This window comes from Heptranchias perlo, chromosome 2, assembly GCF_035084215.1.
Source record: "Heptranchias perlo isolate sHepPer1 chromosome 2, sHepPer1.hap1, whole genome shotgun sequence".
NCBI lineage: Eukaryota > Metazoa > Chordata > Chondrichthyes > Hexanchiformes > Hexanchidae > Heptranchias > Heptranchias perlo.
This window is the reverse complement of record NC_090326.1, coordinates 142,231,108-142,248,466: the sequence shown is the minus strand read 5'-3', so window position 1 is coordinate 142,248,466 and position 17,359 is coordinate 142,231,108. Positions and strand designations below refer to the sequence as shown.

At 43.7% G+C, this 17,359-nt stretch overlaps 1 protein-coding gene across 1 annotated transcript in view; it reads left to right on the top strand.

The window, feature by feature from the left end:
* The window catches only part of LOC137332424 (ATP-dependent 6-phosphofructokinase, platelet type-like), a 114,938-nt gene that overhangs the window by 17,747 nt on the left and 79,832 nt on the right, over positions 1-17,359 (top strand). Inside the window, exons 3-5 of the mRNA XM_067996250.1 lie at positions 5,110-5,187; positions 8,473-8,662; positions 10,713-10,878. Coding sequence (XP_067852351.1) covers positions 5,110-5,187; positions 8,473-8,662; positions 10,713-10,878 — 434 coding nt within the window. The remainder of the gene's footprint in view (positions 1-5,109; positions 5,188-8,472; positions 8,663-10,712; positions 10,879-17,359) is intronic.

Below are 17,359 nucleotides of genomic sequence, written 5' to 3'. Positions count from 1 at the left end.
ACACGTGTAACCTGATTGTTGTACTTTTGGATGATGTTGCTGAGGGGCAGCGTGTAGATGAGAAATAGGAGGGAGCCAAGGATAGATCCTTGGGGGACTCCAGAGGTAACGGTGCTGGAGTCGGAAGAGAAGCCATTGCAGGTGATTCTATGGCTACGACTGGGTAGATGAGAATGGAACCAGGCGAGCGCCGTTTCATCCAGCTGGATGATGGAGAGAGGCGTTGGTGGAGGATGGTGTGGTTAACCGTGTCAAAAGCTGCAGACTGGTCGAGAAGGATGAGGAGGGATAGTTTACCATGTTTGCAGTCACATAGGATGTCGTTTGTGGCTTTGATAAGGGCCGTTTCAGTGTTGTGGCAGGGGTGGAGATCTGATTGGAGAGATTCAAACATGGAGTGGTGGGAAAGCTGGGCATGAATTTGGTAGTTTGCAAGAACAGAAAGTCAAGGGTGGGTTGTTTGAGGAGGCGGATGATGACGGTAGATTTGAAGGGGAGGGGGACAGCATCTGCAGAGAGGGAACTGTTAATATCAGCTAACATGGGGGCTAGGAAGGGAAGTTGGTGGTCAGCAATTTGGTGGGAATAGGGTCAAGGGTGCAGGAGGTGGGTCTCCTGATCAAGATGAGCTCAGAGAGGACATGAGGGGAGATAGGAGAAAAAGTAGAGAAAGATGAGTTCAGGGCTAGGGCAGGGGGGACCCTTCGGGGAAGTTTGGCTTGGTGGGTTAGGGAAGGGAGGGAAGCGGCAGAGGCAGCTAAACAGATGGTCTCAATCTTAGTGACAAAGTAGTCCATGAGCTCCTCGCACTTCTTGTTGGAGGTGAGAGTGGAGGAGGCAGGGGAGAGGGGTTTAAGAAGACAGTTTGTAGTGGATAAGAGAAGAGAGGGGTTGTCTTTGTATTCCAGAGTGATCCAGGCATCCCTTGGACTTAAGGGAGCTGAGATGAAGGCAGTACCAGAGGGAATGACCAGGGTGAGAGTGGTTTTAGTGGGGACAAGGGCATTGAAGGTGGAGGTGAGGGTGTGATTTAGCAGATCAGCAGTTGCAGGAACGTCGTGGCGAATGGAGGGCCAAAGGCTAGACAGTTGGGAACTTGAAAGTGCCGTTGTAAGTGACTTCGGGTAGAGTTTTTTTCAGGGGCGGACACAGAAGGAAGTGGGGTTGAGATGGAGATGCGGGATACAATGAAGTGATCAGAGATGGCCTTATCCATGATTAACACTATGGGAGTAGAGGGGCCACGTGAGATGGCAAGGTCGAGGAGGTGATCGTGAATACGGATAGGGGAGTTTATATGGAGTGAAGGATTCAGGGAGGTGAAGAGGGCAGTGAACTCAGAAGAGAGAATCTACGCAGCAGCAGTTAAATTTAAATCAGGCTCCCAATTGCACTGCGGGAGCCTGATTTAAATATGTTAATGAAGTGTCCCACCTCTCCATGGCAGGAAACACGGACACCACGAAACCCGCCATGAAAATGGAGGCAGGCGCATGCATGACGGATTGGGGTCGCGTTCCCTTTTTTTTTCATTTTTCCCTCCCCCCCCCCCCCCCCCCCCCCCCCACCACCAAACTCCTGCTCGTCGTGGGGGGTTAATGTTAAGACCCATATTTTTGGTGTAAATTAGAAACAGTAGCGATCCCAACACACACACACTGGGTCACGTAGATTCCTGTAAATTTAGTTTTCATGTGAACTAATGCACTGGCATGAGAAAACAGTTACACTTTTGGGGGGAGGGGAGGGGGTGGGAGGGAGGGAGGAGAGCCGGGAGGACGTGAAGACAAAGCAAGAAATACTGCTAGAAGCCTTTTGAAAATCAAGCCTGAAGTACTGCCTGCACTGCTGAGTGTAGCTGTGGAAACAAAGTAATGCACTGTTGCTATGGTATTTAAGTGTCACCCGAAAGTAGTTTAACCGCTTAATATTTTCTACATGAAAAGACTCTTTAGTGAAAAGAGGAAAGTAAATACTGTGCTGTCTCCATTCTTCAGAGCAGACAAAATGTGGTTTCTCTGTACCCACCAAAGCTGTTTGCCAGTTGTCTTGGTGTCTTTAATGGATACATTGAATGTTGATTTTTTTTTGGTTGCTCTGTTTAAGCTAAACTTTACTGGCTTTACTTCAGACATGCTTTAAGGCCTCAGGCTATTCCGTGTCCAATTCAAAATGAATTTAAAAGTAAACTTGGTTTTGAAAAACTGGCTCCAAATATTACTACACAACACTTACTTGCAGTTCAATTAAATTGTTTAGATTTACATCACTTCATAGAATCATAAAAAGTTACGGCACAGAAGGAGGCTTTTCGGCCTATCATGTCCGTGCCGGCCGAGAAAGAACCATCCAGCTTAATCCCACTTTCCAGCACTTGGTCCGTAGCCCCATAGGTTACGGCATTTCAAGTGCATGTCCCTCTGTGCACCACTTTTTTTGAATGAGTTGAGGGTTTCTGCCTGTACTACCCTTTCAGGCAGTGAGTTCCAGACACCCACCACCCTCTGGGTGAAAAAAATTCTCCTCCGCTCCCCTCTAATCCTTCGACCAATTACTTTAAATCCATGCCCCTCTGCTAAGGGAAATAGGTCCTCCCTATCCACTCTGTCTAGTCCCATCATAATTTTATATACCTCAATTAAATCTGCCTCAGCCTCCTTTGTTCCAAAGAAAACAACCCCAGCCTATCCAATCTTTTCTCATAGCTAAAATTCTCCAGCCCTGGCAACGTCCTCATAAATCTCCTCTGTACCCTCTCTAATGCAATCACATCTTGCCTGTAATATGGTGATGAGAACTGTACAAAGTACTCAAGCTGTGGCCTAACCAGTGTTTTATACAGTTTTAGCATAACCTCCCTGCTCTTATATTCTATGGTTCAGCTAATAAAGGAAAGTATCCCGTATGCCTTTTTAACCATCTTATCTACCTGTCCTGCTACCTTCAGGGATCTGTGGACATGCACTCCAAGATCCCTCACTTCCTCTACACCTCTCAGTATCCTCCCGTTTATTGTGTACTCCCTTGCCTTGTTTGCTCTCCCCAAATGCATTACCTCACATTTCTCTGGATTGAATTCCATTTGCCACTTTTCTGCCCACCTGACCAATCCATTGATATCTTCCTGCAGTCTACAGCTTTCCTCCTCACTATCAACCACACAGCCAATTTTTGTATCATCTGCAAACTTCTTCATCAAGCCCCCCACATTCAAGTCCAAATCATTCATATATACCACAAAAAGCAAGGGACCTAGTACTGAGCCTTGCGGGACCCGACTGGAAACGACCATCCAGTCGCAAAAACACCCGTCAACCATTACCCTTTGCTTCCTGCCACTGAGCCAATTTTGGATCCAACTAGCCACTTTCCCTTGGATCCAACTAGCCACTTTCCCTTGGATCCCATGGGCTTTTACTTTTTTGACCAGTCTGCCATGTGGGACCTTGTCAAAAGCCTTGCTAAAATCCATGTAGACTACATCAAACGCGTTACCCTCATCGACCCTCCTTGTTACCTGCTCAAAAAATTCAATCAAGTTAGTCAGACACGACCTTCCCTTAACAAATCTATGCTGACTGTCCTTGATTAACCCGTGCCTTTCTAAATGATGATTTATGCTATCCCTCAGAATTCCAATAATTTGCCCACCACCGAAGTTAGACTGACTGGCCTATAATTACTTGGTATATCTCTTTCTCCCTTTTTAAACAACAGTACAACGTTAGCAGTCCCCCAATCCTTCCGAGGAAGTGGACCTCTAGCTCTCAGAGCAAGAGTATTTTTGTAGTTGTCTTGCTGTCAGACGTGATACTGATTAGTCTTGTACTTTGAAGCTTCTTAAATGAATCCAGAGGCTATTGGTGGCCTGAAATAGCTTGAATAATTAGGACAAGATTTATTCGTCTTGACAGCATCATTGCAGTGGCTGATACTAACAGCTACATTTTGCTTATGGTACGAAGTGATTTTTTTTAAAATTATGTTTTCCGAACACAACACAAATATTGCTTATAAAGTAAATTCAATGCAATATAATAGGACTTGAATAAAAGAATATAATCAAGAATCAACACCATTAACAAATCTTAGCTCAAACAAGGTTCTATGGTATGCATTTTAAACATTTTTCAAAAAGCTTCTGCCTGGGTATATACATTGTATGTACTGCAGAAGGATGAAAACGTACCAGCCAGTAACACTGAACAAAAGACATTTTGTTTTTAAACACCACTGCTGACAATACCACAGGGCTGCATGTATTACTGAGCCAAAAGTATGAGGGAACTTGATCACAAGTTGGTTCATGGTTCTTAATCCAGGATACTTCAGTCGTTTAATTTCAGTAATTTATGCCAATTCAGTTCTTTCCCACAACCAAGTAGAATAATTTCAAAAGCATTATTCTGGACACAAGCAACATTTTTGCAATTTCAAAAAAAAAACTTCAGCCTGCATTTGTTTTCTTCTAGTCCTTTTGTGGAGGTGGCATGGTGGTGAATCTCAATGTACTGGAGCATGGAGGGATGGGGCATAGATTCATTCTTAGTTTTAGTTGCGTTGCTGTTGGAAGCAGTGGGCAGAGAGAGACCAGGTTGCTCCCCAGTGCTGAAGGGAGAATCATTGCCAGACTGCTGGCATGCTTCATGACCAGATGTTTCTGAGCACTCTTGGTGGAGCCCTGGGAGCAGGTTACCCACAGCCCCTCTTGGTGACAGGATGGCACAGAGACGAGCAAGATCAAAATGGGGAAGAGTGAAGAAAAGGCGACCGCATACGTTACCAAGAAATTATAATTTATCTGTTTAAATATTGTTAATGTTCCTGTGAATGAGAAGTCCTCTTTTTTTTAAAAAGTCTCTAAACTCAGGTGATTGCCAGCTGGCAGAGGCTGTGTGGCAGCAAGCTGGCTGAAGGATGAATAAAGACATCAAATGAAAGCAGCTTTCAAATGGAGCAAATATGGATCCTTATGCAAATAATATTTGCAGCAAAGGGTTATGTATGTTTTGGCATTATAGAGTGTTACAGAATGCTTTCCTTCTGACATCGGAAACTGCTTATCTTAATTAAGTTGCAATAATGTCTTTGTTTTTCACTCTCTTACAGGGTTATCAAGGTATGGTGGATGGTGGAGATAATATCATAGAAGCAAAATGGGAAAATGTCTCCAGTATCTTGCAAATGGTAAGTGAATATAGTGCAATGTCTTGAGGTAGAAAAAATAGCGAATACTCCTTTTATGGAAATTCTGACTAGCTGGGAGTGTGTCCAAGGCTCTAATAGAGTAGAAGTATGCAAAAATATGTTCTAAATTGCATAAGAAAAATGAATGCTTGGGTGGCATTCATAAACTAAAGGTTAAACTATTATTTCACCACTAAATACTTTTTGTGAAATGATGACTTTATCATTTCACCAATAAATCTGACATTTACTGTTGGTGTAGGATGCTTTACAGTTTTCCATATAGTAGTATTTCAGTTTCATCTGTGCTCTAGGTTTGACATCTGATGTTGCTGTATGACATTCATGCTATTTGGAGGGGTTGTCATTACATTTCAAATTAATATAATTGGATTCTGATTGAGAAAATTATCAGTATATAATATATATCAGACAACGCAAGTTAATTAGAGATGGTTTGCTTCATGCCATATTAAAGTATGATGTGGAGATGCCGGTGATGGACTGGGGTTGACAAATGTAAACAATCTTACAACACCAAGTTATAGTCCAACAATTTTATTTGAAAATCACAAGCTTTCGGAGGCTTCCTCCTTCGTCAGGTGAATGTCGACATTCACCTGACGAAGGAGGAAGCCTTCGAAAGCTTGTGATTTTCAAATAAAATTGTTGGACTATAACTTGGTGTTGTAAGATTGTTTACATATTAAAGTATGCCATATGTGATCAGTTTGAAAGGAATACTTCTGTATGTATAAAGAAACCAACACAAAGATTGGTCAGCATCCAAAAGAGAAATATAACTTCTAGTTTTGTGTATGACCCTTCATCAAAACTCAAGGTTCACACCTGAAAAGTAGCTTTTCTTCCCTTTTCAAACGCTGATCAAACTGCTGTGAAATTCCAGCATTTTCTGTTTTGATTTAAAGGAACAGACAAACCAGGTTTAAAAGGCCTGAGATTCCAAACTGATGATATAAATTGTTTTAACATTCCAGCCTGTCTAATCATGCATCCATGGGCTCTGTGTGTTGAAGCCCTGTAAGGTTGTGTCAGATAATAACTGAAACAGGCATCATATCTAGCTTCCCCTCTCAGGATAGATTGGGAAGAATTTCCTGCACTAGACCATTAGGCAAATTCTTTTCTGCAGCATTCACAAATATTCCACATTCGATGGAGTGAGAATCCTTTCCATTTTAATGTTCCCGTGAAAATGGAACTCGGGTAAAGATCTGTGATTACTTCAATGCTGGAATTGAACAATTAACGTGGAACTGCCTCTTATATGAATCACAGTGGGAAACGGGGGTTGAATTGATAAAAGATGACTTGATTGCTGTTGATGATTTTGAACATAGTCACTGGGAATTTCTTTCATGGCTGCACTTAATTCTCACTATAACTTTGGAGGAAGATAGAATCACGGAACGCTATGGCATAGAAGGAGGTCATTTGGCCCATCGTGTCCGTGCCAGCCGAAAGAGTTATCCAGCTTAATCCCACTTTAAATGAGTTGAGGGTTTCTGCCTCTACCACCCTTTCAGGCAGTGAGTTCCAGACACCCACCACCCTCTGGGTGAATAAATTTCTCCTCAGCTCCCCTCTAATCCTTCTACCAATTACTTTAAATCTATGACCCCCTGGTTACTGACCCCTCTGCTAAAGGAAATAGGTCCTCCCTATCCACTCTGTCTAGTCCTGTCATAATTTTATACACCTCAATTAAATCTCCCCTCATCCTCCTTTGTTCCAAAGAAAACAAGCCCAGCCTAACCAATCTTTTCTCATAGCTAAAATTCTCCAGTCCTGGCAACATCCTCGTAAATCTCTTCTGTACCCTCTCTAGTGCAATCACATCTTTCTGTAATGTGGTGACGAGAACTGTACACAGTACTCGAGCTGTGGCCTAACCAATGTTTTATACAGTTCTAGCATAACCTCCCTGCTCTTATATTCTAAGCCTCGGCTAATAAAGGAAAGTATCCCGTATGCCTTTTTAACCACCTTATCTACCTGTCCTGCTACCTCCAGGGATCTGTGGACATGCATTCCAAGGTCCCTTTGTTCCTCTACACCTCTCAGTATCCTCCCATTTATTGTGTACTCCCTGTTTGTCCTCCCCAAATGCATTACCTCACACTTCTCTGGATTGAATTCCATTTGCCACTTTTCTGCCCACCTGACCAATCCATTGATATCTTCCTGCAGTCTACAGCTTTCCTCCTCACTAACAACCACACGGCCAATTTTTGTATCATCTGCAAACTTCTTGATCAAGCCCCCCACATTCAAGTCCAAATCATTAATATATACCACAAAAAGCAAGGGACCCAGTACTGAGCTTTGCGGGACCCCACAAGGCTCAGTACCTTGTAAGATCATTAGAAACCTTTTGAGAAAATGCCAATTATGTCATTTCTCCAAGGTTTCCATGGATCTTCTGTCATATTTACTGTGGACAATCAAGAGAACTCCAATGAAATTCTATTCCATTGAATTTGGGGAAATGAGGATAAATGAACAAATCTTTTTATGTACTTCTCTCTCTATTTGGATTATGGTTTCTCTTGCTCTTGTTTTTTTAAAGTGGAAAGTATGATGAATTGCATATAAAGCTCCATGTTGTGGCATTAAGACCTAGGTCTGGATTTTCCTCCCATTATCCTGTTCCATATTGGGTGGGATAGCAGCTGAAATGATAGGGAAAATTGAGCCGCGAGGCTTACCTCCGCTCCCACTGGGACTGTTGGTGACCACCCTTCCCCGTCTGCCGCATGCAAATGCTGTCAGTCGTGATTCTTTCTGCTCCCCAGGACCAGCAATGGAGCCCAGGTTGACAGCTCCTGTAGTGGCGAGAAGGTCCTGAGTCTCCTATGGAGGAAGAAGTCTTGTAGTGGCCTCCTCTCCCTTCATTTCACCCTCAACAGTTACCCGCTGAAGGCCTCATCTTGGCTGAGGCCGATATTTGGGACAGTTCTTCCAGACTTTATAAAGGCTCTTGCATCTTCTGTTTGTCCCACTGCAGAATTCTGTCAGGAGGCTTCCATGAATTGCTAGTGACCCTGGAAACTGGGCCAGAGTCAGGGTGGCAGGCAGAAGTCCCTGTGGGGCTGTGAAAAGCAAAACCTAGCCTATACAGACCAGTATTGTCCCAAGTTCTGGCAGTATCTGTGAGAGCACTGATGGTAAAGTTCACAGCTTTAATTTCACTTGCTATGTGTAGAGTGCAGTTTTCCATTTTTTTATTAATGAGCGGCAATTTTTCTGGTACTTTGTTTTCAGGGTGGGACAGTTATCGGGAGCGCACGCTGCCAGGAATTCCGTACCCATGAGGGTCGCCTCCAGGCTGCCCACAATCTCGTAAAGTGTGGGATATCAAATCTGTGCGTGATTGGTGGAGATGGTAGTTTAACTGGTGCAAATCTCTTCCGTGAAGAGTGGAAAGGACTACTGCAGGAACTCACTGAAGGAGGTAAGTCTCATATTGAGGCCCTGTGGATTTTTCTCTTGTATGCCTGATTTGTATGGGCATTCTTTGTAACTATAATCCTTGTGGAATTGTGGGTTTTTTGGGGACAGTGACCATTTTAACATAAAATCTTTGTGTAAAAGGTGACCGAGTTTTGAAATTGGCACTACAAGTGTCATATGGACATGGACTTGGAGAAAAAAATGGATAGTATCTGTAATGATAAATTTAAAAGATAACCCCTAGAGAATGCCGGGTAGTAACTGCTGGCCTACTACAGCAGATAAGTAAATTAGAGGCTGTTGCATATTCTGAAATATTCATGCTTTGGTGCAACTTAACTCATTGGTAAGTAGAAGTATAGATACCCAGTTTGACCCACAGGCTTCTTAATAACAAGATCCCAGATCCAGTGAGGACCTCTTTTCAGCAAGGTTTGAAAAAAATAACAGTAAACAAACAACAACTTGATCAATTAAATAAAGGCACCTGTTTAAAATGATTACTGAATGTAGGGAAGTACTGAGCCAGTTTTATAACAGGAACGGTGTGTTTCCATGTCTGCTATTGACTCCGTACACTTATTATGAATTCTGCCTGCTTTTGTAAATATATAGTCAGTTTTTTTGGGCAGTTTATGGTAAAATCCATTTGTATCGATCGGCGCTCGTAATGATCCTACAGATGTATTGATCAATTTTTAAATGTCCAAACCACATTGCACTGAAGGCTATACTTTCCCAACCACTTGTATTGATCAATACAGGGCAGGTCTACGTCAGTATTGACCATTTTCCAGAGAGGATTCTCAAAAGTGAACTTTTGAAGGAATAAAAAGATGATTTCTGAAGGTAATTGGTGCAGCTGTCAACCCAAACCAGACAGTTTGGACAAAGCACTGCTAAACTGTTTCAAGTGTTAGTGTGCAACGTAAGCATTTGTTTAACTCAGTTTGTAGTGCTCCCAGTCCTGAGTCAGGAGTTTGAATGTTCAATTCCTGCTCCAGAACTTCTCATAATCTAATGTGACACTTCAGTACAATATTTTTGGAGTGCTTCAGATGAGATGTTCTATCTGTTCTGGTGAACATTAATGATCCAGTAGTACTGCTCAACAAAGAGCAGAAAGTTTTCCTGGTGTCCTGGTCAATAGCCTTCTCAACCAATGTCATCAAAATCAGATTAATTGGCCATTCACCTCATTACTGACGCCACTGGGCCAACAGACAGATAAGTCGGGGGCTAAGTCCCAGGAGCATTTTGCGAGTCAAAAGATGGGGATCCCAGTGCGGCAACAGCCCAAACATTGTTTGTGGAGCTCGGAGGAGCGCTCCTGGTCCTCCTCGCCCCCCCACCCATAGGTAAACTTATCTGACAGCTGGGTGTCCAACAAGTTTGACTGAACGAAATGTCCATGGTGGATGCTCAGTCGGCAGTTAAAGCTGCTTTGGGGTCCTAATGACATCATGCGACCCCGATTTTCTTTAATTCATGAAGTCCCTTACTTGAATCAGGCAGATGCCTCAACCACCCAATAAATTTGTGGTGTTAAAATGGCCCTGGGGCGATAAGAGTGATAAGTCTACCACTTGATTTTTAACTCTCGTTCTGCCGGGCGAAGGGAATTAAAATTCCCCCTTTTAAGTTTGTTGGTAGCTATTAGTACATTTTACTTTCTCTAAGCAAAATTACAAGCAGGGCAGATTAAGAGTCAGGCTTCCTAGAACATAATTTAATAGTGTAACCTGGGTTGGGCAAATCTCAACTTTACTGATTGAAATTCTGACAAGTGTAAGTGCATACATCATTGGCAGTTGAATTTAATGGGTTATGATTTCTGTCACAATGATAGAGTTGCTGATTTAAAGATATCAGAATTACAACTTTTATTTTCACAATGTGTATAATCTCTTTCTCATGATGTTACATGCGTTATTTGGATTTACCAGATGAAAAATGCTCTTAATTACTTGCATCTGGATTTATTGGCCCTGATTGTTGAGGCATTCAGACTGTTTCTTGCAACTTTTTTTTTTCCTTCTTCCCTCATCTAGGTAAAATTGATGAGGTAACAGCTCGCAAGTACAGCCACTTAAATATTGTGGGCATGGTTGGATCTATCGATAACGATTTTTGTGGGACAGATATGACCATCGGTACAGACTCTGCTTTGCACCGCATTATTGAAGTGGTGGATGCCATCATGACCACTGCTCAGAGGTAAATCTAGGAGAGAAAAACTGCAATTAGATCTGCTGGTTAGCTAATGAGTTAATGTTTTAGAACTGAAGGCAATTATAGGGCCCGAACCTCCACAGGGAGTCTCCCGCTCTAACTCCGGTGGTCGACCTGCAGAACCTTCCCAAAAAAGGTGGAGATCCATCGTAACTAGGTCATGCCAAGTGTCTGCCCATTTTAGGGGGGGTTCTGCCAGTCTTTCACTGGAATTATAAAGGGATACTGAAGAATCACTACACAATTTCAGGGTCACTATATTCATTTTTTAAAAAATGTGTAGGTTGTTACATAGAATTACATAGGATGTATAACGCAGACGCAGGCTATTCGGCCCAACATGTCCATGTCGATAATTATGCTCCACACGAGCCTCCTCCCTCCACACTTCATCTAACCACATCAATATATCTTTCTATTCCTTTCTCCCTCATGTGTTTATCTAGCTTCCCCTTAAATGCATCTATGTTAGTCGCCTCAACTACTACTTGTGTTATTGAGTTCCACATTCTAACCACTCTTTGGGTAAAAAAAAATCTCCTGAATTCCCTATTGGATTTACAAGTAACTATCTTATATTTATGGCTCCTAGTTTTGGTCTCTCCCACAAGTGGAGACATTTTCTCTACATCTACCCTATCAAAACTTTTCATAATCTTAAAGACCTCTATCAAGTCATCCCTCAGTCTTTTTTCCAGAGAAAAGAGCCCCGACCTGTTCAATTTTTCCTGATCGGTATAACCTCTCAGTTCTGATATCCGAGTAAATCTAGTTTGCACTTTCTCCAGTGCCTCGATATAGAATCATAGAATCATAGAAGTTACAACATGGAAACAGGCCCTTCGGCCCAACATGTCCATGTCGCCCAGTTTATACCACTAAGCTAGTCCCAATTGCCTGCACTTGGCCCATATCCCTCTATACCCATCTTACCCATGTAACTGTCCAAATGCTTTTTAAAAGACAAAATTGTACCCGCCTCTACTACTGCCTCTGGCAGCTCGTTCCAGACACTCACCACCCTTTGAGTGAAAAAATTGCCCCTCTGGACCCTTTTGTATCTCTCCCCTCTCACCTTAAATCGATGCCCCCTCGTTATAGACTCCCCTACCTTTGGGAAAAGATTTTGACTATCGACCTTATCTATGCCCCTCATTATTTTATAGACTTCTATAAGATCACCCCTTAACCTCCTACTCTCCAGGGAAAAAAGTCCCAGTCTGTCTAACCTCTCCCTGTAAGTCAAACCATCAAGTCCCGGTAGCATCCTAGTAAATCTTTTCTGCACTCTTTCTAGTTTAATAATATCCTTTCTATAATAGGGTGACCAGAACTGTACACAGTACTCCAAGTGTGGCCTCACCAATGCCCTGTACAACTTCAACAAGACATCCCAACTCCTGCATTCAATATTCTGACCAATGAAACCAAGCATGCCGAATGCCTTCTTCACCACCCTATCCACCTGTGACTCCACTTTCAAGGAGCTATGAATCTGTACTCCTAGATCTCTTTGTTCGAAAACTCTCCCCAACGCCCTACCATTAACGGAGTAGGTCCTGGCCCGATTCGATCTACCAAAATGCATCACCTCACATTTATCTAAATTAAACTCCATCTGCCATTCATCGGCCCACTGGCCCAATTGATCAAGATCCCGTTGCAATCCCAGATAACCTTCTTCACTGTCCACAATGCCACCAATCTTGGTGTCATCTGCAAACTTACTAACCATGCCTCCTAAATTCTCATCCAAATCATTAATATAAATAACAAATAACAGCGGACCCAGCACCGATCCCTGAGGCACACCGCTGGACACAGGCATCCAGTTTGAAAAACAACCCTCTACAACCACCCTCTGTCTTCTGTCGTCAAGCCAATTTTGTATCCAATTGGCTACCTCACCTTGGATCCCATGAGATTTAACCTTATGTAACAACCTACCATGCGGTACCTTGTCAAATGCTTTGCTGAAGTCCATGTAGACCACGTCTACTGCACAGCCCTCATCCATCTTCTTGGTTACCCCTTCAAAAAACTCAATCAAATTCGTGAGACATGATTTTCCTCTCACAAAACCATGCTGACTGTTCCTAATTAGTCCCTGCCTCTCCAAATGCCTGTAGATCCTGTCCCTCAGAATACCCTCTAACAGCTTACCCACTACAGATGTCAGGCTCACCGGTCTGTAGTTCCCAGGCTTTTCCCTGCCGCTCTTCTTAAACAAAGGCACAACATTTGCTACCCTCCAATCTTCAGGCACCTCACCTGTAGCTGTCGATGATTCAAATATCTCTGCTAGGGGACCCGCAATTTCCTCCCTAACCTCCCATAACGTCCTGGGATACATTTCATCAGGTCCCTGAGATTTATCTACCTTGATGCGCGTTAAGACTTCCAGCACCTCCCTCTCTGTAATATGTACACTCCTCAAGACATCACTATTTATTTCCCCAAGTTCCCTAACATCCATGCCTTTCTCAACCGTAAATACCGATGTGAAATATTCATTCAGGATCTCACCCATTTCTTGTGGTTCCGCACATAGATGACCTTGTTGATCCTTAAGAGGCCCTACTCTCTCCCTAGTTACCCTTTTGCCCTTTATGTATTTGTAGAAGCTCTTTGGATTCACCTTTGCCTGATCTGCCAAAGCAATCTCATATCCCCTTTTTGCCCTCCTGATTTCTCTCTTAACTCTACTCCGGCAATCTCTATACTCTTGAAGGGATCCACTTGATCCCAGCTGCCTATGCATGTCATATGCCTCCTTCTTCTTTTTGACTAGTGCCTCAATCTCCCGAGTCATCCAAGGTTCCCTACTTCTACCAGCCTTGCCCTTCACTTTATAAGGAATGTGCTTACCCTGAACCCTGGTTAACACACTTTTGAAAGCCTCCCACTTACCAGACGTCCCTTTGCCTGCCAACAGACTCTCCCAATCAACTTCTGAAAGTTCCTGTCTAATACCATCAAAATTGGCCTTTCCCCAATTTAGAATTTTAACTTTTGGGCCAGACCTATCCTTCTCCATAGCTATCTTAAAACTAATGGAATTATGATCACTTGTCCCAAAGTGATCCCTCACCAACACTTCTGTCACCTGCCCTTCCTTATTTCCCAAGAGGAGGTCAAGTTTTGCCCCCTCTCTAGTCGGGCCATCCACATACTGAATGAGAAATTCCTCCTGAATACACTCAACAAATTTCTCTCCATCCAAGCCCCTAATGCTATGGCTGTCCCAGTCAATGTTGGGAAAGTTAAAGTCCCCTACTATTACCACCCTATTTTTCTTGCAGCTGTCTGTAATCTCCTTACATATTTGCTCCTCAATTTCCCGTTGACTATTTGGGGGTCTGTAGTACAATCCTATCAAAGTGATCTCTCCCTTCTTATTTTTCAGTTCTACCCATATAGACTCAGTGGGCGAACCCTCGGATATATCCCCTCTCACTACTGCCGTGATGTTCTCCCTAATCAAGAACGCAACTCCCCCTCCTCTCTTACCTCCTGCTCTATCTTTCCTATAGCATCTGTACCCTGGAACATTGAGCTGCCAGTCCTGCCCCTCCCTTAGCCATGTTTCAGTAATAGCTATAACATCCGAGTCCCATGTACCCATCCATGCCCTGAGTTCATCTGCCTTGCCCATCAGACTTCTTGCATTGAAATAAATTCAGTTTAATCTAGACTTCCCTTGGTCTTTGCCCTGCTTTCTCAGACCATCTGTCCGGTCATGTTCTGTACACTCTTCCTTACTGCCTTTTGTTTCTGTCACCATTTTATTTCCCACTGACTTCCTGCATCGGTTCCCATCCCCCTGCCACATTAGTTTAAACCCTCCCCAACAGCACTGGCAAACACTCCCCCTAGGACATTGGTTCCAGTCCTGCCCAGATGCAGACCGTCCAATTTGTACTGGTCCCACCTCCCCCAGAACCGGTTCCAATGGCCCAGGAATTTGAATCCCTCCCTCTTGCACCATCTCTCAAGCCACGTATTCATCTTAGCTATCCTGTCATTCCTACTCTGACTTGCCCGTGGCACTGGTAGCAATCCTGAGATTACTACCTTTGAGGTCCTACTCTTTAGTTTAACTCCTAACTCACTAAATTCAGCTTGTAGGACCTCATCCTGTTTTTTACCTATATCGTTGGTGCCTATATGCACCACGACAACTGGCTGTTCACCCTCCCCCTCCAGAATGTCCTGCAGCCGCTCCGAGACATCCTTGACCCTTGCACCAGGGAGGCAACATACCATCCTGGAGTCTCGGTTGCGTCCGCAGAAACGCCTGTCTATTCCCCTTACAATCGAGTCCCCTATCACTATAGCTCTGCCACTCTTTTTCCTGCCCTCCTGTGCAGCAGAGCCAGCCACGGTGCCATGAACCTGGCCACTGCCACCTTCCCCTGGTGAGCCATCTCCCCCAACAGTATCCAAAACGGTATACCTGTTTTGGAGGGATATGACCGCAGGGGACCCCTGCACTGCCTTCCTACTCTTCCTCTGTCTGTTGGTCACCCATTCACTATCTCCCTCAGTAATTTTTATCTGCGGTGTGACCAACTCACTGAACGTGCTATCCACGACTTTCTCAGCATCGCGGATGCTCCAAAGTGAGTCCATCCGCAGCTCCAGAGCCGTCAAGCGGTCAAACAATAGCTGCAGCTGGACACACTTCCCGCAGGTGAAGGAATCAGGGATACAGGAAGGAGCCCTGAATTCCCACATCTCACAAGAGGAACATGACACGGCTCTGGGATCTCCTGCCATGACTTAACCCTTAAGTTAGCTTAACAACAACTGCAATATCAAGAGAAAAAAAATATAAAAATATCCTTTTTATATTATTGAGATCAGAACTGTTCATTTTATTCCAAGTGTGGCCCAACCAAGGTTCTATCCAAGTTTGCATATCTTTCTGTTTCTTTCTCCCTCCCGTGTTTATCTAGCTTCCCCTTAAATGCATCTATGCTTTGATGATTTGTGTTGCAAGATTCCTTGTAGTGGCGCACAGCTCTCATCCATTTATAGACCAGCATATTGTTTGACTGGACTCCATGCTGTGAACAGCATATAAGATTCTTCCTTCAGGATGATGCTTTGAAATGCATGATTTCTATATATTGCTGTTGGCTTACTTGCTGACTTACTAATGAATAAGTGCCCACTTTATAAACCTCTGCCCTGAATTTCTGCTGGGGTTGTCCTGATCTCCTGTCATAACTTCGGTAAGGATTGGTGCAATCCTCAGACAAACAGCCATTTAGACCGTTTCACTAGGTGTTCTGAAGTTATGATGGGAACAACCTCCACAGAAATTCAGGGCCCTCATCTCCATCATAAAATATTTTATAAATCTTAGGGATACCTGTAAACTGGGTGAGGAGTTACTGCTATCAGTGGTCTTCTCCCATCTTAAGACCTGTGGTCAAAAATAATCCAGTTGTCATCTTAAACCCCCTCACCTCCAACAAGTGCAAGGAGCTCGTGGGCATCTTTGTCATTTAAGTTTGAGACCATCTGTATAGTTGCTTCCTCTCCCTTCCCCATGCCCTCCAAGCCAAATCTCTCCCCGCCCCCAGGCTCCCTCCTGCCCTAGTCCTGATTCTGTATTATTCTCTAGTTTTCTCTCCCATCTCCTCTCATGCCCTCTCCAAGCTGATCTTGCCCATGATACTCAGCTCCTGGTCCCTGTGCTAGCTGCCATTGTAAATGGTTCCCTCTTCAGGTACTATCTCCCTTCTTTTCAAAACTGCCATCATCATCTCCTCCTCAAAAACCCACACTTGAATCATCTGTTTTTCAAAACTACCACCCCATCTCCAACCTCTCGGGAACTCTCTTCCCCCAATGGCTGTGGGTGCTGTTCAATTGAAATTTTCAATCATGTAATCAATAGTATTTTGTTAGGTAAGGGAATCGAGTGATGTGGAGCAAAGGCGGGTAAATGGAGTTGAGGTACAGGTCAACCATGATTTAATTGAATGGCAAAACAGACTTGAGGGGCTGCATGGCCTGCTTCTGTTCATATGTTCCTTCTCAAAACCCTTGAAGCTGTTGTCACCTCCCAAATCCATGCCCACCTTTTTCACACTTTCCATGTTTGAATCTCTTCAATCAGGTTTGCCACAGCCCTAATCAAAGTCACAAAAGATATTCTTTGTGACTGACCATGACACATTTTTCTTCCTTCACCTTTCTGCAACCATTGACACAAATGGCCACACCATTCTCCTCTTAACACCTCTCCTCCGTTATCCAGCTCAGTGGAACTGCCCTCGCTCGTGGCTAGAGCATCTCCAACAATAGCTTCTCTTTCCATCTCTGGAGGTCCCCAAGGATCTATTCTTGGCATCTTCCTCTTCCTCACCATATTGCTCCTTGGTGACATCATTCAAAAACATAGGAACACAGGAATAGGGAGACAACAAAAGGCCAAGGTCCATCTAGCTTGCCT